At 41.6% G+C, this 26,300-nt stretch overlaps 1 protein-coding gene across 8 annotated transcripts in view; it reads left to right on the top strand.

Moving 5' to 3' along the window:
• The window catches only part of TMEM117 (transmembrane protein 117), a 485,759-nt gene continuing 473,058 nt past the window's right edge, over window positions 13,600-26,300 (top strand). For 4 of the 8 annotated variants that reach the window (XM_021092570.1, XM_021092575.1, XM_021092576.1 and 1 more), the window contains exons 1-2: window positions 13,993-14,252; window positions 22,792-23,096. In XM_021092570.1, coding sequence (XP_020948229.1) covers window positions 23,032-23,096 — 65 coding nt within the window. In that variant the 5' untranslated portion in view covers window positions 13,993-14,252; window positions 22,792-23,031. Of the gene's footprint in view, window positions 13,687-13,843; window positions 14,253-22,791; window positions 23,097-26,300 lie in introns of those variants that run through there. The other 4 variants (XM_021092567.1, XM_021092568.1, XM_021092569.1 and 1 more) reach the window with 4 other exon arrangements.

A 26,300-nucleotide genomic window follows, 5' to 3' on the forward strand; every position in this document is an offset into this window, starting at 1 on the left:
TTAAAGTAGTGTAAGGTCAAAGAAAATAATTCAGCAGGCCAAATTGCCACCAGTTTGCAAGCTTTGGTATAGGGCAGCTATTTAGGACTCTGGAGGGAAAGACCCTGCCTCATCCCCTCTAAGAGAAATGGATTTCATTGGTCTGGGATGAATCCCAAGCATAGATTACCTGATCTTCTCACTTAATAGGTGTCATCAGGTGTTGGGATTCCAGATGTTGCGGGGCGGTATCAACAAGACTTCCCTGGCTGCCTTTTCTCCTATATTCTCTCCTGCAACTTGGTCAACAGAGCCATAACATCAAGAATTCCCTCTATCTGTGTTTCTCTAACATAAATGTGCCTAAGAATCACTCAGGAGCTTATTAAAACAGAGATTACTAAATGCCCCTGCAGGAGATTCTGATTCAATAATTGGGTTCTGGAAGTTGCTCTTAACACCCACCTTAGTTTACTGTAACACAGATGGTCTGGAGACCATGCTTTATAAATACTGACTCATAATGGATGCTGATGGCTGGCGCATCTGTTATTTCAGTCCTAGTTTCCTGCCTAAGTTACAGATTTGTATACACAACTGCCTACTGGAAATCTCCACCATCTTTTTATCTGGATATCTCAAACTTAGTATATGAATCCAAATTTGCTATTTCCTTTCAAGGCCTACACACAGACTTATATTTATTATTTCATCGACATGCATCTCATCAACTTAATTGTCCATGCCAGAAATCGACATTTGCACCTTTAGTGAATAGGGACTAGTATTCAGGGTGCAGGGGTATATGGTAGTCACCAGCATGCCTATCAAGCTTGGCTTTCCTATCCAGGCTTCATCACATCTGCTCAGTTACTCTCCCTTGGCTTGCTAAGTGTAAGGTAGTACTTCTGGGACAAGCCAATAATAATAACAGCTTTATTTATTGAAGTTTACTCTGTGCCAGGCACTCTTTTAAGTATTTCATATGTATTAATTCATTCTTTTCTTGAAGCCACTGCATTCCCCATTTAGTTTTTGGCAGCTTAATACCCCCTGAGGCTAAATCTGCTCACCATCTTTCCAGGTGCCAGCTGGGACCTCTGCTTCAAAATAAATAATGTCATCTTCTTCCCATAATCATACCATCCACCTAACTATAGACCCCAGGATCTAGGATCCTTGCTATTATTTTCTACTCGTGATATTGGGGCTGCCAGAATTGAAATCATATTTAACTGTGGTATGGTAAGTAAGGTTGCTACCCACTCTAAAAGAACCGGCCCCAGAGTCAAAAGGGCCTTCAGAGGGTCTCATCCAGTTTCCTCACATTCCAGACTTGAAAACTGAGGCTTCAAACTATAAAGTGAGTTGCTAAAGGTAAGAGAGAAGTAAGAGAGAGGAGATCAAACCTCAGTTTTCTGTTTTCATGTCTAATACTGGAATGCAAACCCCACTCTAGGGAACCTACATGATACTGGGGATTTTTGTTGTGTCTTTTCTGTATCTGTCCGCATGCAGAAGAGTGCACACAGATGAATCAATCTATGCTTGGCTGGCAATGCAATGACCAGAAATGCCTTTGACATGAAGAACTATGGTTGTATTAGAGAAAATTATGTTTAAAGTAGTATGTGGACCATTTAGCACCTCTAGTAAAAAAATGCAATAAAAGAAATAGATATAAGGCTGTGGCAGCAAGGAGCTACCTTAATTATTCTGCATAAATATCCCTAAAGAGAAGCCCACCTCGGCCACTCTTTCTAAAATTTCCATATTTTTCTCCATGCTCTGATTCCACCTACTTTTCTTTTTTTTTTAATTAAAGTACATTTGATTGACAATATTATATTAGTTTCAGGTGTACATCATTATGATTTAGTATATTTACAGATTATACCCCATTAAAAGTTATTACAAGATAATGGCTGTAATTCCCTGCACTCTACAATATATTCTTGTTTCTTATCTATTTTATTATATGTATTTTAAGGGCCGCACCTACAGCATATGGAAGTTCCCAGGCTAGGGGTCAAACTGGACCCACAACTGCAGGCCTACACCACAGCCACAGCCACATGGGATCTAAGCCATATCTGTAACCTACACTGCAGCTCATGGCAATGTTGGCTCCTTAACCCAATGAGCAAGGCAACCTGAATCCTCATGGATACTAGTTGGGTTCTTAATGGCTCAGACACAACAGGAACTCTTTATCTGTTTTAAAGATAGTAACTTGTATCTCTTAATCCCACATCCCTACTTTGCCCCTCCCCCTCTACCTACTTTTCTTAATAGCATGTCTCACTGTCTAAGGTTATATCATTATGCATTTTATATTTATATTTGCTATCTGCACACTCATTGGAATTAAGTATATGATGAGAGCCTGGGCTTTTTTTTTTCTTCTTCACTGCCACATCGCTGGAACCGGGAAGTGTCTTACACAGTAAAGCATGATGGCTTTACATTTTGGAATGAAAGCTTAAATAACTTTCAACAGTTTGGCATTCAGAGACCTAATATACATCCACAATAGAAGCAAAATAAAAACCTATGCTGTACTATGCTGGAGTCACAATGTGAGAGCTTTGGATAACATTATTCAGAGGAATATTTAAAAAAAAAAACACTTTATCATTAGGTAAATGACTTCTTTCATGTATTTTTACCCTATAATTGGAGGAAGAACCTAGTACTGTAAAAGAAAATCATAGCATTTATACAGGGGATACTTGCTTATGTACGAATGCAAGTGCAATAGGTTGAATAGTATCCCCCCCCCAAATTTATGTTCACTTGGAAACTCAGAACATGATCTTATCTGAAAATAAGGTCCTTGTAAATGTAATTAGTTAAGGATCTTGAGATGAAATCATGCTGGACTTGGTGTGGGTCCTACATGGCAGCTTGCGGCAACTCCAGATCCTTAACCCTCTGAGCGAGGCCAGAGATTGCATCCACATCCTCATAGACACTGTGTCAGGTTCGTAACCCGCTGAGCCACAACGGGAACTCCTCCAGTGACTGTTGTCATAAGAGAAAAAAGGGGGTGGTTTGGACACACACACAGACAGGAAGATGATGTGAAGTTGGAGGCAGAGGTTAGAGTGATACATCTAACAAGCCCAGGATCACCAGGAACCACTAGAAGCCAGAAGAGGCAAGAAAGGATTCTCTTCTAGAATCCTGGGCAGGTGAAAGCCCTGATGGTACACCGGTTTCAGACTTTCGTCCCCCAAGACTCTGAGGAAATAAGTTTCTGTAGTTTTAGGTGACCATTTATGGTAATTTGTTACATCAGCCTAGGAAATATTACGTATAGTGAGGACAGGAGATACTTGCTTTCTTGAGGATAGGGGGCTGTGGATTGTGCCATGGATAAATTAGTCTACAATATTTTTAAGAATTATAACACCTAACTCACTATGAGAAGATAATGTTATCTGTGGTACTCAACTTCTTAAAATTAACTCATTTTGTATTGAAGTATAGTTGATTTACAATATTAGTTTCAGGTGGCTGGCGTAATGAATTCCGTATTTGTGCAGATTTTACTCTATTGTAGGTTATTACAAGATGATTATAATTCCTTGTGCTATAAAGTATATCCTTGTTACTTATCTGTTTTGTACATAGTACTTTGTAGGTTAATCCCATATCCTTAATTTGTCTTTCCCCCCTCCCCTTTTCTCTTTGGTAACCACAAGTTTGTTTTCTGTATCTGTGAGTCTGTTTCTGTTTGGCACATACATTCATTTATATTCTTCCATTTCCACAGGTAGGTTATATCATACAGTATTTGTCTTTGTCTGACTTATTTCACTAAGCACAATATTCTCTAGGCCCATCTGCTTTGCTTCAAATAACAGAACTTCATTCTTTTTTTGACTTATTAATATACCACTGTATATGTGTGCCATATCTTCTTGACCAAATTGTCTGTTGATGGGCACTGGGTTGTGTCCATCCTCAACAACATTTGTTATTTGTAATCTTCTGATGATAGCCATTCTGACAGGTGTGAGATGATATCTTATTATGGTTTTAATTCGCATTTCTTTATTAAATAGTGATTGAGGATTGTTTCATGTACTTGGTAGTTATCTGTGTGTCTTCTTAAGAAAAACACCTATTCAGGTCTTTGAATTTTTTGATTAGGTGGTTTATTTTTTAGTGTTGAACGTATGAACTATTTATATATTTTGGATATTAACCTCTTGTTGATCACATTATTTGCAGATATATTCTCCCATTCTATATGTTATCTTTTCATTTTGTCAATAGTTTCCTTTGCCGTGCAAATTCTTTTTAAGTTTGATTAAGTCCTATTTGTTTATTTTTGCCTTTGTTTCCTTTGCCTTAGGAAAATGATTCAGAAAATATTACTACAGTTTATGGCAAAGAGTGTTCTGGGAGTTCCTATTGTAGCTCAGGGGGTTATGAACTTGACTACTATCCATGAAGATGTGGGTTTGATCCCTGGTCTCACTCAGTGGGTTAAGAACCTAGCATTGCAGTGCATGTGGTATAGGTCACATATCTGGCATTGCTATGGCTGTGGCAGCTGCAACTCTAATTTGACCCCTAGCCAGGAAACTTCCATATGCATTCCAGGTTCGTCCCTAAAAAAAACAAAAAAAACAAAAAAAAAAAAAAAGAAAGAAAAAGAAAAAAATAACTGAAACAGAGTGTTCTGCCTAGTTCTGTTCTAGGAGTTTTATGGTTTTCATTCTTACATTTAGATCTTTAAAACATTTTGAGTTTGTTTTTGTATGGTGTCAGGAATTTTTTTTTCTTTTTTGGCTGTACACATGGCATACGGAAGTTCGCAGGCCAGGGATTGAATCTGAGCTGCAGCTGCAACCTATGCCACAGCTGCAACAATACTAGATCCTTAACCCACTGTGCTGAGCCAAGGATCAAACCTACACTCTTACAGAGACAATGCGGGATCCTTTACCAGCTGTGCCACATCAGGAACTCCAGGAAGTATTTAATTTCATTGTTTTACATGTGGCTGTCCAGTTTTTCCAGCACCACTTGTTGAAGAGACTTTGTTTCCACATTGTATATTCTTGCCTCCTTTGTCATAGATAAATTGACCATAGGTGTATGGGTTTATTTCTGGGTTCTCTGTTCTGTTCCACTGATCAGTGTGTCTGTTTTTTGTGCCAATACCACACTGCTTTGATTACTATACCTTTGTGGTATAGTCTGGGAAGGGTATGACTCCAGCTTTGTTCTTTTTTCTCAAGATTGCTTTGGCAGTTTGAGGTCTTTTATGGTTCCATGTGAATTTTAGGATTGTATGTTCCAGTTTTGTGAAAAATGTCATGGGTATTTTGATAGGGATTGCATTCAATCTGTAGATTGCTTTGGGTAGTATGGCCATTTTAGCAATATTAATTCTTCCAATTTGAGAGCATAGGATATCTTTCTATTACCTTCTTTTCCTTTTTGTCTTTTTAGGGCTGCCCTCATGGCATATGGAAGTTCCCAGGCTAGGGGTCAAATTGGGGCTGTTGCTGGCAGCATACACTACAGCACAGCAATGCCAGATCCAAGCCACATCTGTAACCAATACCACAGTTCATGGCAATGCTGGATCCTTAACCCACTGAGCAAGGCCACGGATCAAATCCACATCCTCTAAATGCTAGTCAGGTTCTTTACTGCTGAGCCCTAATAGGAAATCCCATCTTTCTATTTCTTGGGATCATCTTCAATATCCTTCATCAATGTTTTATAATTTTCAGAGTATAGATCTTTCACCCCCTTGGTTAAGTTTATTCCTAGATATTTTACTCTTCTTGATGCAATTTTTCCCCTAACTTTCTGTTTCTGATATTTCATTATTGGTATATAGAACTTCAACAGATTGCTGTATATTAATCTTGTGTCCTCTAACTTTGCTGAATTCATTTACTCTAACAGTTTTTGAGTGAAGACTTTAGAGCTCTCTGTATAAAGTATCATGTCATGTTTAAATAATGACCTTTTTACCTGTCACTATTTGCAGAGACTCATCTTTTTGAAAAAATTATTTTATTGAAGTATAGTTGATTTACAAGGTTGCATTAATCTCTGCTGTACAGCAAAGTGATTCAGATATACACACACACACATATGTATGTATATACAGATACATTCCTTCTCATATTATTTTCTATTATGGTTTATGACAGTATAATGAATATAGTTCCCAGTGCTATATAGTAGGACCTTGTTTATCCATCTCATACTATATATAATAGTGTGCATCTCCTAGCCCCAAACTCCCAGTCCATCCCTCCCCCTTGGCAACCACAAGTCTGTTCTCTATGTCTGTGGAGACTCATCTTTTTAATGGCATCCTAAAACATGGAGGAGTGGGTCAGCCAGTCCTCTGGGCTGAGCAGCTATGATGGAGTAGTGGCCCCAGGCATTGGAAAAAAAAAAAAAAAAACCTTTTGAAGCCCTTTCCTTATTTGGGGGAAAAGTGGGGAGAATGGCTCGCTTTAGCTCTTAAGAGAGGCAGGGAGAGAAACCCTTCTAAGTCTATGGATAGAGTTAGGCTTCTTCCTTTCTTTCTTCCTTTCTCTCTCCCTTCTTTTCTCTTTTCTTTTCCTTCCTTCCTTCCTTTCTTCCCTCCTTCCTTCTTTCCTTCCTTCCTGCTTTCTTTCTTTCTTCCTTTTCTTTTTTCTTTCCTTCCATTTTTTTTTCCTCTTTACTGCCACACCTGTACCATATGGAAATTCCCAGACCAAAGGTCGAATCAGAGCTGCAGGCCTACTCCACAGCCATGCAACACCAGATCTGAGCCACAGCTTGCCTCAATGTTGGATCCTTAACTCACTGAGTGAGGCCAGAGATTGAACCCACATCCTCACAGAGGCAACATCAGGTTCTTAACCTGCTGATCCACAATGGGAACTCCCAGGCTACTATTTTTCATTCCGTGGCTATGTGAAAACATGACCACTGTCTTCAAATACAGAAGCAAATCATTTTTCCTTCTATTTTTAAAAAGTCCTAGTGCCAATTATTTCTCTTATCTTCTGTTTTACCCTCCCCTAGCCTATCTTCCGGCCCTAAGCCCCTTAGTGCTAACATAGCTGGAACTGAAAAGTCCCTTCTCAATAATCTGGCTTTCCCTACTTCTCCAAATGATATGATCCACTATCCCTGACCACCTGTTCCTGTGAATGGGCCATAATATTCCTGCTCTTTCCAGCTGCTTCTCTTCATCTCCTCTTCCCACTTTCTCTCCTATCAGTCTTCCCTCTCTTCCTCCCCTGCTTTAGGGTGTGTTGATTGAGAACCTTGTAGGTAATGACCATTATTTCTGCGTTGCTTCCCTTTGCCTGGAATTTCTTCTTTCTCCCTTTTTTGCTTTTCTAAATTCTCCTTATCCTTCAGTGTTTGCTTCAAGCATCTTCTTCCATCTGGTTTTCTACAGCAATTCCTAAGGATAGTTTTACTAACTATCTATAGCCCTTATGGTCAGTAAAATGCGTTTGGCCCTGATTGCAAGTTGCCTTTTATTACTATTGATAGTGATTATAATCAATCTCTTGTCTGCTCATTTAGATCATGAGTTTCCTGAGGAAGCAGACATGTTGTGTTTATCTTTAAAACCTCAGCACCTTGAAGTGCATTGATGGGCTGGTTGCTTTGGATATGTTTATTGATTGGGTGGTATATTTTGTACTTTCCATGAAATCAAGAGTTTTGAAGGCCCTTGAATAGAGCCTCTCCTCCTTGGGCTAAGTCTATGAAATCTGTCTAAGTGGGTGTGTTGGAAAAAGTCTGAAGAATTTTTTGTTTGTTTGTCTTTTTGCCTTTTCTATGGCCGCTTCCACGGCATATGGAGGTTCCCAGGCTAGGGGTCTAATCAGAGCTGTAGCCGCCAGCCTACACCACAGCCACAGCAACGCGGGATCCAAGCCGTGTCTGCAACCTACACCCCAGCTCATGGCAACACCAGATCCTTAACTCACTGAGCAAGGCCAGGGATTGAACCCGCAACCTCATGGTTCCTAGTTGGATTCGTTAACCACTGCGCCACAACGGGAACACCAAAGTCTGAAGAATTTAAAAAAAAAAAAAAAAAAAAAAAAAAAAGGCCATTTGTTTTAGGAGAAACCAAGCAGAAAGAAAGAGTAAGTCAGCTCAAAAATGCCCTAAGGCAGATTTGCCATTTAAAACCAGCAATCATATTCCTGTGGACGAGGTCATCCCCAATCTCACTGAAGTGCTGCTCCCTGAAAGTGAGGCCCTGGTCAGTTCTTAGGGCCTCTGTGTATGCAGGAGTGCGTGGGGGCAGAGGAGAAAGCAAGAAGAGGCAAGAAAAAGAACTGAAGGGAGTGGGCGGTGAAACAATTGCCCCTCTCTGTCAGCATAAGAGAAATGGCTCTTTGAAGAAACTTGCATTTATGCAGATTCTTCAGGGTGGGTATGAATCAGGGCCCATGCTGGCCACCAGTCAGGTGACAGCTCTACTTCTGCTATGCCTGATGGTCCACCCTTTGCATACATGACTCCTTAAAGAAAAAAAAAGGAAAAAAAAGAAAGAACTATACAGGAATTCTCATTGTGGCTTAGCAGGTTAAGAACTTAACATGGTGTCTGTGAGGATGTGGGATCGATCCCTGGCTTTGCTCAGTGGGTTAAGTATCCCACATTGCTGCAAGCTGTGGGTGTTGGTCACAGATGTGGCTCAGAACTGGTGTTGCCATGGCTGTGGCATAGGCCTTCAGCCGCTGCTCCGGATTTGACCTTTGGTCTGGGAATTTCCATATGCCATAGGTGCGACCATAAACAAACAAACAAAAAAACTGTATGGAAAAATTCCTCTGCCCAGTTCACCTACAGGCTAAAGTCCATTGATGACAGAACTCTGGGGGACATGCAGAATATAAGTATGGCAGGGATGAGATAAATAATTATGATAATAAAAAGGACATTTATGGAGAACTTAATCTGGACCCGACCAAATGTTAAAAGGGTAGCACACATGATTGAATCCCTCTAACCACCTAGGAGGTAGGTACCACTAATGTACAGAGACATTAAGTAATTTGCTGAATATCACATTGCCACTCTGTGTGCAGAACCAGGATCCCAGAGCACAGCCTCTAATATTCCAAGCAGTAGATATGAGATGATCATCTCTTCCCAGTAAAATTCAGGATCTGTGGAGTAACTAAAGTATATCAGTGTACACTGCATACTATGAGCCTAAACATTAGGACTTTTGAGGAAAATTCTGGCAGTAGAGAAAATATCAGAAGAAAATTATAGATCAGGCTCACCCTTCTATCCTTGCCTCTTTGGCAAAAAGCATATTAGGCTGTTTATATTTAGCATGTGCAATTAGCATCATTCTGATGGACCTATTGGCAGTTAAAAATAGTTTGGCTTGGAGTTTATCAAATCACTGATTAAAGGGTTTCCTCATAGATTTGATACAGATTACTGATGCTTCTGGCAACAGTTTCCCTTTGTTTTCAAAGGGCCCTTTAGAGAGGATACCATGTGGTTATGATCAAAATTTTTACCAAATTTTGAAATGTATATTGAGCTTGTCTTTCCCCTTTTAAAAAATAATACAGAGTTTAACTATATTATTAATCTACTGGGTAGACGAGGTAAAAAGAAAAATGTCATCTCATGTGGCTACTTAAAACTTCTGCCTCCTTGTGTCAGATTTTACAAAGGAATTCTATGGAAATAAGACACATTTTAAGCCTGTCTGCAGGGTTGACTTTGTGTGTGTGGGGAGAGTAGGCAGATGAGTGGCTAGTGTCATTTGAGGGTTTTCTACTTAAACTGTTTTCTATCATTACCCTGACATTGTCTGAAACTGTAGCCAATTTGCTGCCTATAAAGGAAAGAAATGGAGCTGTTTGGATGAAATGAGTAGGGGAGATATGAAGCTCTGGCATCTTAGTTTCTTACTGGGGTTTTCATATACACCATTTGCAGGAGTTCCCATTGTGGCTCAGTGGGTTAGGAACCCAACATAGTATCTGTGAGCATGCAGGTTCCATCCCTGGCCTTGTTCAGTGAGTTAAGGATCTGGCGGCAGCTCAGATCCATTGTTGCTGTGGCTGTGGTGTAGACTGCAGCTGCAGCTGCAGCTTCAATTTGACTTCTAGTTTGGGAACTCCCATGTGCAGCAGGTGTGGCCTTAAAAGAAAAAGAAGGAAGGAAGGAAGGAAGGAAGGAAGGAAGGAAGGAAGGAAGGAAGGAAGAAAAAGAAAGAAAGAAAGAAAGAGAAAGAAAGAAAGAAAAAAAGAAAGAAAAAAAGAAAGAAAGAAACACTGCTAGCCAACACTAGAGAAATGGTTAATTTTGTAAGGTTGCAAGTAAGCAATCTGTGTACTGGACCAATAGATTTTGGCCCTGAGGAAAGTTTTTATAGCACATTAAGATTGGCTAGGGAGGAATAATGGCCATTATTGAGCACCTATCATGTACCTGGCATTGTATAGGTGTCTTACACACATTAGAGGGCATTTAAACCTCCCAGTGAGTAGGTAATGACCAGGATGGAAAGAGACTGGAGAATGTCAAGAACACTATCCTGAATCCTAAATCCTGAATAGGATCTGTCCTTGACTAGGCAGAATGACCTCCCTTGGAGCCCTAAGTCCATGTCCAGATCTAATATTTCCCAACTTCAATGGTGGAGAAAAGAAGACCTAGGAATTCTTATTGTAATTTTACAGTAGCAGTTTGCTCATGGTTGCGGTCAGGATTGTGACAGAACCAGAATTCACACCAGTGTCCCCTATCTTAGGTTTCCTAGATATAAAACTCACATCCCTTTTGAGGTGCACAAGGAGGAAGTGTAAGATGAGAGGTTAAAATGTGGGCAGGGTGGTGAGACACATTGCCTGGTTTCTGATGCTTACTCTACCACTCTGGCTAGTTCATGCATCTTGCATGAACTTCTCGGCCTCTGTGTATCTCTTTCCTCAAAGGTAAACATGGAATTGAGACTCATAGCAGTGATCTCATGGGTTTGTCGCAGAGATTAAACATTTTAATACGTGGAATGGGCCTGGTGCCCAGTAAGCCTTCCATAAATTGAGCTTTTGTTACTACATGTTATTGTGCCAAAGATCAAATGTAGAAGATATTCCCCTGTCTGGTTCTTAGGTAGGTCTGAACTGGAGATCCTAGGAAGCTATCAGAGCAAAGGCCACCAGCTTCTTGGTCAGTGGTACAAGGGAGCATTGCTATGGAAGAAAATCTTGCTCATTTCAATATTTCTCCTTGAAGTGGTCCTGGAAAATTGTGTTCTTTAAACTTTGAGACCTCTCAACTAAGAGCAAATAGAAAGCATTGGTTAAGCATATTCTTAAAATTATTATTAAAGGAAGCAAGACCGGATGCTGAAATGCCAGCCATGTGAAGGTAGGGGAATGAGTACCATGTAACCGAGGCCATTTCAATTCTGATTAATTGAAATGCATTCTAGTAGATACCCAGGTAATTCAACCAATCCTGGAGTAGAGTGAATTCTATCTCTCAAGTAGACAGAAGAGAAGCTACTTAGTGATTTCTATTCCAATATTCTTTGAAATACAATGTTTTTTTAACACTGTTTTTCAGTGATAGGAAAAGTGCCTTCTGTTTTGTTTTGTTTTGGGTTTTTTTTGGGGGGTGGTGGTGGTGAATAAGCTACAGATCTCAGTATCATTCTGCGCAACTTTTGAAGCTTTACTACTTTCCAGTTTTAACTGATTGAAGACTCCTTACTTCAAATGAAGATACAAGGAATGTATAACTCATGGTAAGGGTGTGGAGAAAAGGGAACACAGCACACCATTAGTGGGGATGTAAATTGGTGTAGCCACTGTAGAAAACAGTACCGAAGTTCCTCAAAAAACTAAAAATAGAGCTGCCTTACAATACAGCAATCTGCTCCTGGGTATATAGCTGAAAAAAACCAAAAAGATAAATTTGATAAGATACATGCACCCCAATGTTCATAGCAGAATAATTTATACCAGCTAAGATATGGAAGCAATCTAAGTGTCTATCAGCAGATAAAGATGTGATGCCTATATGAAATGGAATACTACTCAGCTAAAAAAAAGAGTGATATTCTACCATTTACAACAAAATGGATGGACCTGGAAGGATATTATGTTTAGTGAAAAAAGTCATACAAATATAAATATTGTATGTTATCACTTACATGTGTATTCTAAAAAATAAAACAAACAAATGAATATGACAAACAGAAACAGACTTACAGACATAGAGAGCTAGTAGTTACCAATAGGGAGAGGGAGTGGGGAGGGAACAAGGTGGGATAGGGGTTTAAGAGGTACACACTACTACGTATAAGATAAATAAGCTACAAGCTTATTTTATATAACACAGGGAAATATAGCCATTATTTTATAAGTAATTTTAAATGGAGTATACGATATAAAAAAATTTCACTATGCTGCATACCTGAAACTAATATAATATTGTAAATCAAGTATAGTTCACTATATATATCGCATGGAGGCTATTTTAATTAGTTATGCAGTTTAATAATTTTTGTAAAATAATCCTGATTATGATTTTAGACCCTAATGCTTAAACTATGGAATAGTTATTATTCTGCTCTTTATTGACCCATTACTATACCTCATTATGTTAAGTATTGAGGATGCAGTGGTGAGTAAGAGTTACTCACTGCCTTCAAAGAGTTTATACCTTAGTGGGAGAGAAAAAGATGTTGCAAAAAAGTACAGCAAAGGTAAGAAAGGTCATAGTGAAATGTACAAAGTGCTGGCACAGGAAACAACTCTTTCTGGGAAAATGTGTGAAAGCTTCACTAAGCTGAGAGTTATATAAAATGAGCACAAACTGTGATCACAATGCAGATGTGTGTAGTCATTCTTAGAAGCAGAACTAATGTCAAACTAATGAAAAGTGGGCACTGACCTCCGGGTGATCCCTGTGTATACCAGCTACACTGCAGGACTAGGAGCCTCTCTCCATCCCATCTCAAAATCTGCTGACATCTCAGCTCTCCCTCTTGCTACCCAATCCATATGAATCATGCTGCTGGTCCAGGAGAGAGGCTTTCTCCTCATAAAGTTTGCTACTGAAGTAGATATGAACTATCTCATTTCCCACTTGACTGTACCAACTAGTGATCACTTCCCTTAGCACGGACTAACAGTATGCTGGATAGCAGCTTTGAATATATTATAAGCAACCTGTAAACCGAGGTTAATGGTTATTGAGTGTGAATGGAAACAAAGGCTACACACATATGTGATGGAAAAGATGTTACATCGGGAAGAAAGGAATGGGTCAATGTGCTCAGAGGGTCTTCCTCCTGCATGCCGCAAATGAATCATTTACAGAATGCTGAGAACTTCAAGATGCCAAAAGGTTAAAAATTGTGCTTGTGCATACTTCTATATATATGTGTGCAGACATATGTATGCATCTGTTCATTTCTAAGTGTATGTGAGTTTGTAAATATGTGTGTACATGTGTGACATTAGCGTGTGCGTGTTATCAGACTAGATAGTTTGGAAAGTTTAACACTTCTCAGATCCTCGAGGGCTCTGTCTCGCCCTACCCCCACCCCTCCACACCACCCATAGACAAAGGCAGAAAGGATGCCCTGTGACCGGAGATGCCTTCGAAAGTTTGCAGCTCTTAGAGGATATTCCACATGGGAACCTCATTGGTTCCCTCAGAATGGTGGGTTTTATAAGAAGTTAGCCTATACCTCCGGGTAGAAAGGACTGCAGCTGACAGGCTAGGCTGAAGGCCCGCCGCCCCCTGCGGTCAGTCCCCGCTGGGTACCAAAGTCGTCCACCGCCGCCGCGCGCTCTGCAGAGGACGGACGGGCCCCGGCAGGCTCGGCCGCGGCACACGGCGCCAGGGCTGGAGTCGGGCCCCTGGCTCGGGTTGGAGCTGAAGAAGCGGGAGGGCGAGGGCGAGGGCGGGGCGGGGGCGGCGGGAGGCCATGCCTCCAGCTGCGGAGGCAGCAGCACAGCTGGAGCCGGCGCGGTCATCAGCGCGGCGGCGTCGCCCTTGCGCTCCCGCGGCCCGGCCCGCGGCCGGCGGACTTTGCGGAGGGCGCCCGGCGTAGGCGGCGGCGGGTGTGGGCCGAGCCGGTATTTATAGCTCGGTGACAGCAGCAGCGGCAGCGACGCCGCCTGTCCGTCTCGCCGCGCTTCCCAGCGAGGCCGCGGGCGCGGCGGAGGGCTGCGCTCCACCGGCTCTCCCGAGTGCGGACGCCCGGAACCCGCGCGGCCCCCTCGGTGAGTACGAGGCCCGGGCGCCCGGCGCGCCTCCCCCGCCGCTCGGTCCCGCCGCAGCGGAGCCCTCCCGGCTCGGCCGCCTGCAGCTGCACCGCCTTCTCATCCCTTCCCGCGACTGCGGCCCCGGTTGCGGTCCCCGGCCCGCCGCCACGCACCTCCTTCTCCCTTCACGGGCCAGCGCGCTGCGGGGGGGCAAGAGCCCTGGAGGGGGGCCGCCCAGCCCTCCTGCGGGAGGGGCAGGGGAGACTCGCGGGGAGGGCTCGGGGGACCCTCCGACTGCTGGGCTCCGGGGGGTGAGGGATGTCGCCGGGACAGCCGGTGAACTTTCCTCGCTTCAGTGATTTCTAGGAAGGGAACTGAGCAAAAGCCCCAGGATTGTTTGTTAATGAAATTAACAGGTTGTAGTTCAGGAGTGTTCTTAAAAATACAACCCCCCCAGCCCCCATAAAACTTGCATGTGGGGTGTTTACTAACTTCATCGTGATTAATAAAACTATTTATTTGTCGATTCCTAATTTTGAAAATGTCAGGGCCCCACAAGAGTTTTTGACCCATGCGGGTCCACTCTGCCCTTATTCATTCTACCCTCAGTGGAACAATAAGCGAGTGTGTGTGTATGAGAGAGAGAGAGAGAGATGCTAGTAAACATCACATGCTTATTTTTGTATTTATATGTAGATAAAAGTCTCATGAACAACGACAACAAATTTTTGAGTAAAAGTATGTTGAAGAAATGCATTTCCCTCCTTATAATGAAATGTTGTTTGAAATACATAGAAGGACTTGTAGGAAGATTTCAGGGTTTTGTTTGTCTTTAGAAAAAAGTTCCTCCAATTTATTGACTATAAAGAGCAGTAGTAGTAAGAGCTATGTTTGCTGTAAAGTACTGAATTTTTGCCATGCATATACTTTCTAACTCTATTTCTCCTCCCCTGGCCTTTGTAATTGAAAGGTAATTATGAATTTTGATATTTTGACTCAGCTGTTTATCCCCACCCCATACCGTCTTCATCTGATCCTTGTGACCAGAAGCCAGTACTTGTTTATTGTATTTGATTTGTTTCTTAAAACTCCCAATCATTTAACAAACAATTTCAGATATGAATGAATTTTGTTTTATTCATTAACTTACTTTTTTGGTGAATATGATCACGGTGATTAATTCTTTCTCATCGACGCATGTCACTGAAAAGGAAGGCTAAACATTTTTGAAGCATTGGTGATTATTTTTCTACTTTAGGACATGAAAAGGCTCATAAATATTTTGCCATTTTTATGGAAAATGGCTCATGTCTTATTTCAGAGAGAACCCAAGACCTGCTTTGCTTTCAGCTTCTCTATTTTAAAAACTTGCATTGGTTCAGTGCTTTGTTTTTCCAAAGATTGCGGGATAAAAACAAGGGAAGAAAATAACTTTAAGGTTGAAACAGTGTGAAGAAAAGTCTAGGAAGTGATTTATGGATGTGATGCTCTAAATCAGCTAGGGTACCACAAAAATACCATCCTGGTATCTGAGCAAGGCCACTTATGGTGGTTTCATTGATTGACTTAAAAGGTTGCTTTTTTGTTTAAAAGGCTGTGTGGTCTCTTGTGTTGGATAAAAAGTAAGAAGTTCCAACTTTACTTCTGTTGTTATTGCTATTTGTATTTTTAAAACCTGCATTAAGCACTTGCATTATGTAAAATGCTGTGTGTCATCTCCTCATTGCTGTCTGCCTTTCCATCAAACCATTCAAGATAGTAAGCTAAGACCTATCCTTATTTCAGGGCTGGTCTAGGTAACTATATATTTGGTTTTCTCATCTTCTGCCATTTCTCCTTTTACAGATTTGGATATTCCATTATCCAGAGTCTCTTCTGTCTGGAATTGAATCTTCAGTGCTTTTTTCTTACCTAAGGCGGGTCTCTTATCCAGCTGTCATCCATCTACTTATTTTTTCATTTAACAAATCTATCAGCAAAGGTTTTATTGCTTGCCTACTAGGTGCAAGTCATTATCCAGGTCTTACTCCCTTCCCACCGGAATTTCATTAGGTGTTATACTTCGCACTGTAGAGAACACACAGAAGTTCACACTGTAGTACACACAGTGGTAGTTAGGCTTATTGACTTTGGGGTCATAAAGAGGTAGTTCCGCCTTCCTCTGCCAGTCAGTAACTGTATGACCCCGGGCAGATTATAACCCTTTAAAATCTCTGTTTCTTCATTAGGATTAGGGTTAATTGAGATAATGCATGAGAACTGCTTGTCAAGAGCCCAACATAGAAAAGGCACTCTAGAACGTTTATTATTATCACGTTGCCGCTACCTGGTCCAACAGTGTGCTTCTCAGGTAATGCATTCACCATCTCAGGAAATGAAAAGTCCATTCTGGGGTTTGACAGGTCTTGTCCACATCCTGTCCATCAGCTGTTCCTTTTTAATGTATCCAGAATCTGATACATTTCCAAGCATCCGGTGGAGTGGTCAGATTGCATCACTCTCCTTCCCATCTCACACAGGGTGAAGCCCACATGGCAGGATGGCCTCAAGGTCTGATGCTGCTGCTGCTGCCCAGACCTCTCTGGTCCTTTCATACTCCCCTGCACCGATACCCTGTCCAGTCACACTCGCCTCTTGGCTGTTCCTTAAATGCATGAATCATGCACCCAGCACAGGTCTTTATGATTTGGGGTTCTCTCTCTGGATCACTCTTTCCCCAGATATCTGCCTGTCTCATTTCCTTCTTTCACAACTGTGCAATTGTCACATTATAGTGAGGCATTCTTCCCACACTCTTTAACTTTCTCCTGCTTTAATTTTCTCCATCAACTTACAGCTTCCTAAAATACTGTGTATTTAATTTTTCTCTGTTTACTGTCTGATTCCCTCAATTGAGACTCTGAGGCAAGGCAGCTGGAGTGTTGTCTGTTTGTAACCTTCACGCTTAGGCCAGTGCCTGGCCCACATGGGCAGTCAGGAAGTAGTGAACAAACAAATGATGAGATTATGGAATTAATGAATCTGGACTTCACCGCTTTCTATATATGATTTTGGACAAGTAACTTGAACGTTCTGAGCCTCGTTTTCAATGTTTGTAAAATCGGGATGCTCTCCATCCGTTGTGTTGTGGAGTTGTTATATTCAAACCCTTTGCCACTGAGAACAGCATATAAAAAGCACCCAGTAAATGTAATATATAGTCGATATTCTTTTCATGCTCATGTTTAATGGCAGCAACCAAGAGTCACTTGTATTTTAACAGTGGTCTTCAGAGCAGGAAGTACCTGAAAGTGGCCAGGCCCTTGACAAATGACATTTCCTTTAGTCTTCACTACAGCCTTGTGAGGAAAGTACTTTCATTAGGATTTTATAGGTGAATAAATAGGACCTCAGAGATCTTCTGGATTTGCCCGAGGTCACAGAACTGAGTAGCTGAGTCAGGTAGAACTGGACCATATTCTTCCTGCTGCCATTTGTTTTACCTTCAGAAAAACAAATGTTCCTGATTCCTTTGATCATTTCTGTAAAGTCATTCTAATGGTGTGCTTTTACCCATTCAGAACATTAAGAGGTAAAATGTGGTATAAATATAGGCTATCATTATTTATCTTTGGAGGAAGTGATATTAATAACTTAAAGCTCTGTCTGCCCTTTGGTGAGGCAGTTTTAAAAGTATTTCCTAAGGATTAAATGAAGTGATTGTAAAAATCTTCTGTAAACTGAAAACAACGTTACATACGTTAGTATAATACTATAGCTAGCTCAATTGAAGAAAGTAGCCTTTAGCTTTGTTTCGTATGGATACAGCCAAGAAGTGCCCAAAACACAGCTGTCTGCTTCACGAAGTGCATACCGCAAAAAATAAAGTACAGGAAGTCTTTTTAAAAATTACTTTTTAAGAAATTGGATTCAAGGTGCTGAAGGAAAGTTCCCACTCTTGGCAGAGTACAGGGACAATCATTTTTAATAAGCTCTCTGATAAGAGCTAAGAAAGGTTGCAGGTGAATTTTCAGATACACATATCAAGGAGCTTCAGAAAATTTGTAGATGCAATTTTTTTTTTATCATGGAATAGTGCTTCACAGTGAAAACAATGTTCATGCTGCCTGGTTAGGTATTACTAGAGACCAAAACCTACCTTAGCAGGGCTGTGCTTCAAGTGCCCTTTCTTGGCTAGTAGTAATTTTTTATAGCATATTTTATTAGTTCATCAAGGTCTTTTACATACACATGTGCAAATACATGCCGTCTTGATCCTACTTGTCCTTATGCAGAAAGTATCACCTGAGCCAGGGTCCCTGCTGAGAAACATGAAATTCACACACCTGAAGTCCTTGAGTATTTGCATCTATTTGTAAAGACCATAGGAAGGAAGGTGGGATGCTCTGGTTCAATCAAACACATTATTGCAATAATTATTAGGCTGTCAGTGTTGTTCTAGTCTCAGACCTGATTGTCTTTTACATAAACTGTTAGCGTTGTGTCCAAACTAGTCTTTCCATTTTCATCATGCCTCATTCCAGTGAATCATTTTCCCAACTGACGGAGAAATCTTTTCAAAACCCTGCCCTAAGCCATTGTACCGCTCTTCTGCTCTGAAAACTTTGATTTCATAGTCTTTACTCAGTAACATACAGAACAGTATTTCTTCTGTATATTCTTCCTTAAATGGGCCCCACATTATCCTTAACTTTCCCAGGACATCCCCAGGTGCCCTGTGTTCCAGCCACAGAACTTGCTCAGTGCCTGCCCCAGAGACGGCTTTTGCTGTGCCTTTGTTCAACCCAGCTTGAATGTAATTACCTACCTTTCTATTTTTCCATTCTTAGCCTTTAGTACCAGGTGAAAGACTGGCATGTAGGAAAATCATGACATTTCTAATATCTGCTGTAAATATTGGAAACCACAACTGAAGGCCTGTGGATTATCAGACTGTATATAAAGTTTCAGCCTATCGTTACCATATCTTTGACACTGCTGTTAGGTAAAAAAGCAGAGGTGTCCAAGATATTGCTAGTGGCCTAATTGATGATATGGCCTCACTGATGATACCATGACTTACGAGAGGGAATTGAATGGTATGAGTTAGTCTGGTTCTCAGAGGGCGGGGCGGGGGCGGGGGCGGGGCGCCTCAGTGCTTGTTCCTGGCAGAGTCGTCTTGCAGCCTTTGGTCTCAGCTGCTCTCCTCTTCCCTTAGTGGAGGTAAGTGGTGGGTTGCTCTGCCTTCTCATCTGAAACAGTGAGGGGACTTCTCTTTTACAGTGTACCTCCCATCCAGTAGGTGTTTACCGACTGCTTACTATGAGCCCAGGACTGTGTGTGCCCTGAAAGTAAACAGCCCCTTCTCTGGGACGTTATGATCTAGTGAGGGAGACAGCACATCAATGGATCATTTGACCGTGATCTGCTAAGAGCTAAGATAAACGCACATTTATTTGAGATAAAAGCTCATCTACGGTAGGAGAATTGAGTTTGAAAAAAAATTCAAAGGGTTACGTATGCCAAGTAGCACAGTCAATTTGAACAGCCTTAATCCTGGATCATTAACATTAGAATCGTCAAATGGTTGTATTGACCAGCAAGATGCTTTATGGGAACCTCAGAGGGAAAAGCAGTTCTGATGCTCTGGTTAGCAGGCCAAGAGCACTAGGCAAACTTACAGCAACCTTGTGTATGAAGTTAGGAAGTGGAGGCAGGCACAGGTGTTACTCAGGATATGATGCAGGTTTTGAAATTTGGGACTCCCTAGAAGACGTCGCTTCAGCTTTGGGATATGAGGCAAGAATAAATAACCACATTTAGTGTAAAATAAAAAGGCCAAATGATCCTGTTTACTAGGCTCGTGTCCAAGTCATCAAATCTGTTCCTCTAACAGATTCAGTATGTAAACATGATGGGAAGTATTTATGGAACAACCCTTCGAGCTTTGTTGTGATGTGTTCACGGGATCAAGGGCTAGGGATGGATTTTGATTCAAGTGCCAGCTCTTCCACTCACTAGCTATGTGAGCTAATGAGGCACACCTGCTCTGCTTCTTTGTTTCCTTACCTGTAGCATGGGAGTGATAGCATTCATAGCACTGCTGTGGGAATGAGGATCCGTAACACAGCAGGATTGTTGTTCGGTGTTAGAGTTCCCTCTCTTGAAGCAGTATAAATACTGGAGAGGAACTGCTGTCTCCACATTTTGTGGAATGTTCTAATTCAGTTTGGGCATGTGGGCATTAACAGAGCCTACAAAGCAGGATTCTGAGGTTAAAAAACAACACCAATAAAATAGATAGATGCCAACCCTCACAAAGCATTTATTTAAAAAAGAGCATGTATTCAGTGCTTTAAATCCTGCTGCCTTGCTTGTGTGTGGGTGGGGAAGGGAGGTGTGGGGGGGGGGGGAGGCATCGACACCAGAATCCCTCACTGGTAGGAGAAGCAACAAGAGAAACCTGTTAACTTCTCAGTTGATACTCCTGTTCAGTTCTGATGGGCAGGTGGAAACAATTCCCACTTCAAGTCTCATTGTCCTTGAGGTTTTCCTCTGTGTTCTCTTTTGATAATGGTCTTTGGACATTTCTAAAGATGCTGCATGAACTTGAATTGACAGCTGACCCATCCTTGCACATTGAATTCCTTGACACCGCATGATGTTTGCTTCCGTTCTTCTCCACTTTCTCTGATCTCATTGTTGTGAGAACCACATGGGTCTTTGGGTGATGAACTTCACCTAGGAAACAATCACCGTTCCTTATGTGATCTGAGCTACAGCCCCTAGGAACAGATATCTCAGAGTATTCATGAAGATCATTAGGGACTTGACATTTCTTAGAAGGTTTATGAATCCAAGGCACAGTGACTGTTTTGCTAAATTTTATTGCCAGTCTTTTTGCGCATTTGCCTTCCTTTACTAAAATGGCTCAGACAAGTCTTCATTAGCTTAGATTGTGAATTTAATTGACATTCATCAGTGCAGAACATTGAACTGGAACGTGGGAGCCTTGGGGCCTATTCTCAGATCTTCTATTGACTTAAAGTTATCTCAGGCTTGTGACTTGATCTTCGTATTTTTAGCCACGTGCAAAATGAGAATCTATTATTATTATTGCTTCCTCAGGTTTAATCAGCTTTATTGCTGGGAAAAAAGAGAGCTATAGGACTTCTCTTGGGGCACAGTGGGTTAAGGATCCAGCATTGCCATGGCAGCAGCTTGGGTCCCTGCTGTGTTCGATTCCTGGCCTGGGAACTTCCATGTGCCGGAGGGGTGGCCAAAAAAAAAAAAAAAAAAAAAAAGGAGCTGTAGCTTAATCTGAGCACCACATGGGCTCGCCAAAACAGTCCCAGAATTACATAGACTTAATCACCTGGACACAGTCCTGGTGGACCAAGGTAGGCTTGTGTTCCTTTGCGTCCCGTGGGCAGGCTGGCTGGCGCCCAAAGAGGGCAGAGAGAGGCGCTGAGCAAGATTTAGGGGGTGGGGCCTGGACATCAGCATTTTAAGAAAGCTTTTGTACTCTCAGCGCATGTCCATGTTAGGACCGTATTTTGCAGTGCCTCCGAGCCTTCTCATGTGCCTTGATTGGGTGCTCTTGCCTTCTTCACTGGGGGAAAAAAAAAGTCCTCCTACTCCTCCAACCTCTAATTTGGGTATATCCTCCTCTGCAAAAGCTTCCCCTTCCTCCTCCCTTCCACAGCAGAGTTGCCCAGGCCCTCCTGTGTGCAACTATTCCTCCATAGACTTAGCTATTTCCTGAAACTTACTCTCTGTTGGAAATTATTTGACACATAGGCTGTGAACATTTTTCAATGTTTAAAAAAAAAGGTCTGGAAGTATATGCAGCAAGTTATTAAGGGACCTTAACCCTGAGGAGAGGGATTTGGGCAGAGAAGTGTGTTTATTTTTTGTTCATACGTGCTCAGTCTACCTGCTTTAATTTTTAAATGATCTGTATTATGTTTGTAACATAAAACATAATAATCTAACAGAGGGTGAGTATTGCCTTGTTGTTTTGTTCTGCATTTCCTCCTGAGATGATTTCGACAAGTCGTCTCAGTCATTCATCCCAACTTTGGGCCATGCTCTGCCTTCTCAGGTCCTTTACTCTCCCCCAACGCTTTTACTTTCTTTCCTGAATCCCCATATGATCAGAGGGATGATGAGCTGACAGGAAAGGAGCAATATTTATTATCCTCAACCTCGGACTTGTCTTGGTGCCATAAATAGGAGCAGATCTTTTCCAAAAACCTCTTTTATATTTTAAAAAAATTTTTTTTTTCTTTTTATGGCCACAGGTGTGGCCTTTGGAAGTTCCCGGGCCTAGGGATCTAATCAGAGCTGCCTCTGCGACCTACGCCACAGCTTGCGGCAAGGCCAGATCCTTAACCCACTGAGAGAGGCCTGGAATCGAACCTGCATCCTCACAGAGACTATGTCGGGTCCTTAACCTGCTGAGCTACAACTGGAACTCCCCAAATACCTCTTTATTGAGCTGTTTTGAATCTGAACAGATAACAGGAAGAGAGTTTGTTTTGCTGCTCTAACTCCGTGTGTGTCTTTTCTTACGCAGGTAAACTACGGCAGTGAAGTTTTGAAGGATGGGTAAAGACTTTCGTTATTATTTCCAGCATCCCTGGTCTCGCATGATTGTGGCTTACTTGGTGATCTTCTTTAACTTCTTGATATTTGCGGAGGACCCTGTTTCTCATAGCCAGACAGAAGCCAATGTGATTGTTGTTGGAAACTGTTTTTCGTTTGTAACAAATAAATACCCTAGAGGAGTTGGCTGGAGGCTTCTGAAGGTGCTTCTATGGCTACTTGCCATTCTCATAGGACTAATAGCTGGCAAATTTCTGTTCCATCAGCGTTTGTTTGGTAAGTACCCATGGAATGTAACTCGTAGATAATTATTTAATTCTGTTCTCCAGGATAGAGTGTTGCTATTTCTAAATGCCAATTTAGGATGCTTTTCAGTTTGCCTTCCAGCCTTAATTTGCTATGCGCTTTTATAACTCTGGTTCCTCAACTATTCTTTGTTTAATGGTGTACTTTTCTGTGGCCTAAGGAATATTGGCATGGGGTAAAATTAGTTCTAAACTTAATTTTTAAAAAACGGTGTTACAGCTCAAATGAATATGTGTGTAATCTTATTTAGAGAAGGCATGGAAATAGCTCTTTTCTCATAAACCGTACCTAAGTAGTTTATTATAGAGGGTTTGTACATCATAAAGAGAATGCCTCCATATCCCACCACATTCTCAGTAAAGCAAGCTAACCATTGCCTATATATTTACACATGTTCATTCGGAGAATTAGAACAGGGACTCTAACTTTCTGCCCTCATTTCTTTCTTTCCTCTTTTTTTGAACATTGGCTTCAGGGTGTTTAATTTGAGCCTGATGAACCACAGAACAGTGCTGTAGTGAGGAATCTCTTGATAGTAAGCAACAGAAAAAGAGACTACATTGTTTAAAAGGTAACTTACTCTAAGGATATTGGGATAGTTCACAGAGACCAAGGGTAGGATTGTAGGATTTGCTTTGATAATCGGGCTAGCTGGAAATAGGGCCTTGAATCCCATCAGGATGGTCTTTATCTCCACCTCTCTATCGTATCTGCTTTATCTTCCCTTCCCACTGAAGATCACTTCATATCTGCTCTCAAAGCCTGGTTTGACTCCTCCTTCCAAGTTTAAACTGCTAGGTTTAAATGAAGTTGACCCACTTTGGGTGTGGTTCCTACCTCTGGCCCAGTGGATTTTAGCCAGGGGGTGGGTGCTACTTATTCAACAAATATTCATTGGTTACTTATTATGCCAGGCCCTATTCTAGACACCGAATCAAAAAAGCAGGGTATCTGCCCTCATAAACACATCCTATAGGAGGGAGAAAGTGCTAAAGAAATAAATGCATAATATGCAAAGAGGTGGTAAGTGCTATGGGGCAAAAGAAAGTTTTAAATGCTCCTGGGTCAATTAGGAAGAGAACTTAGTAATAAAATTTGAATTTAGCAATTATGAGATTATAGGTGATGAAGTGTGGGTATTTTCAGTCTAGAAGTTTGCTTAGAAATAAATGGCAGTGGTTTAGGGAAGTAACAAAAAATAGGTATATAGATACATATAAGTCACAGACACAGGCACAAATAGTGGCCTTAGAGAGGACAGCAAGGGAGAGTGAGATGAATGTTGGTTCTCTAGTAGGTGTGGTTGAGGTGGGGGAGCGGGCGCCGAATGTGCTCTCACCTGATGACAGGAGGGAGGAGCTGAAGGAAAAGATGGAGGGGCTGATGAGCAAGGGGCTTGAGAAAGTGCTCAGAGTTGGAAGAGCTACTCTAGGAAGTGTGGATGTGAACCGACTAGGACAAATAAAAGGGTTTCTGGTGCTCGCAGTGCCCCCGGGGCAGTCGGCCACTGTCCATTTGAATGACACCCGTCTGAACAGCTGAGCAGTTTTCTCTGTGAGAGCTCAGTCACCTGGAACAGAATTTGAGTGATTCATCTGGGCAGGGAATGCTCAGGCTTGTTGTATTGGAAACAAAGGATGAAAAATAAATGGAGAGTTCTAGTAAAAGACAGATTGATTTGATGAGTGGGGGGTTCTGGCTGGACCTAGAGAGGAAGAGGGGAAGGTGATCTGGGGATGGGTGGGTAAGGGCCTGAGGATTTGAGTGAAACGGAGCAGGTGCAGTGGGAGTTTGAAAAGGGAAAGGGCTGATGGGTGTGGCTAGATGGCCTGTGGCAACGCAGTACAACCCTTCTTCAGTGGTGATTCCCAACCAGGGTGTGTTCCTTAGGGAGTGGAATTAAAGTTAAATGTGGAGCTGGGTCATTGACACAGAGGGTAACTAGGAACTGGGTGTGAACTGGGCTGTCCACTGGACATTGAGCCAACATGATGTGATGGTTGTCATCAAATGGATAAAAGAGGTCAAGGGGAGGTGGTAAGTAGAAGACAGTTTTCAAAAGTGGGTGAAGGGTGCTGGGCAGATAAAGCAATAGCTGCCCATTATAAGCAGTGGCTGGATATATTTGTAATCCATTCCATAAATTTGCTCAGCGTAGAAAGCTAGGGCAACCTTAGACCAAAATGTGCAGTTTGGTGAAAAGTTATCTGCCTTTATTATAAGATCAAATGAGAAGCATATGGTCAAAAGAATGGTATTGATAATAAGGGGCAGATCATCTGGCTTTGTAATTGCTACATTTTGTTAAGTTATTCTATTGTAGTCTTATCTCTTATACTGAAATCACATTTAGCCATGGCTTACTTTTTAATTCTCTTATTGGTATTAATAATTCAGTCCTGAAAATACTCTATATTTCAAGTAGTTTTATTGACTACAAATTATTTTAAAATAATGCTAAAGTGGGTCCTTTTAAATTTTGCTTACAATAGAAAAGATTTTATAATATAGTCAGCTTAATCACTTCTATTTGGCAAGTTACTTTGCTTTTCTTACTAAAAAATCTATGAAATTATATAGGCTATTAGAGAAGGAGTAATAATCTTCCACAATACTTGGCGATAACCGGGTAGGATAATAACTAGACTCCCAGTTGAATTTTCTGCTGGACTCCAAATTGTCGTCTCCTTCTATCCTTCTTAACGTCTGTGGTTTCTTCCTTCATTCACAGTCTCTTAGTCATTTGCTCCTAATGGTTCTCTCCTTCTCTAATGCATTCTAGATTCTGCTATTGGAATCTTTTTTTTTTTAACATGGCTCCAGTTGCCGAAATATTGGCTGCCTCTGTACACTGATGCCAAATAGAAACTCGGAGGCATAGTTGGAGGAAATAGAAAAAGTAGCTTTCACTGCCAGTCAAAGAGGGGAACAGAGCAGGCTAACGCCTCAAGGACTGTGCCCCCATTGGAGGGGGTGGTGAGGAGTCTTATAGTGTTTGAGGAGCAGGGCGCGGTCAGTTCATGGACATTTTCCCGATTGGTGGGAGGTGAGGTCACTGGGAGTCAGCATCATCAACCTTCCGGTTTCAACCATTCTGGGGTCTTGGTGCTTATGGGCAGTGTGCAGTTGACTTTTTCCACCTGCTGGAGGCTTCAGCACCTGAAAAGCAGCTTC

The sequence above is a fragment of the Sus scrofa genome, chromosome 5, assembly GCF_000003025.6.
Source record: "Sus scrofa isolate TJ Tabasco breed Duroc chromosome 5, Sscrofa11.1, whole genome shotgun sequence".
NCBI classification, from domain to species: domain Eukaryota; kingdom Metazoa; phylum Chordata; class Mammalia; order Artiodactyla; family Suidae; genus Sus; species Sus scrofa.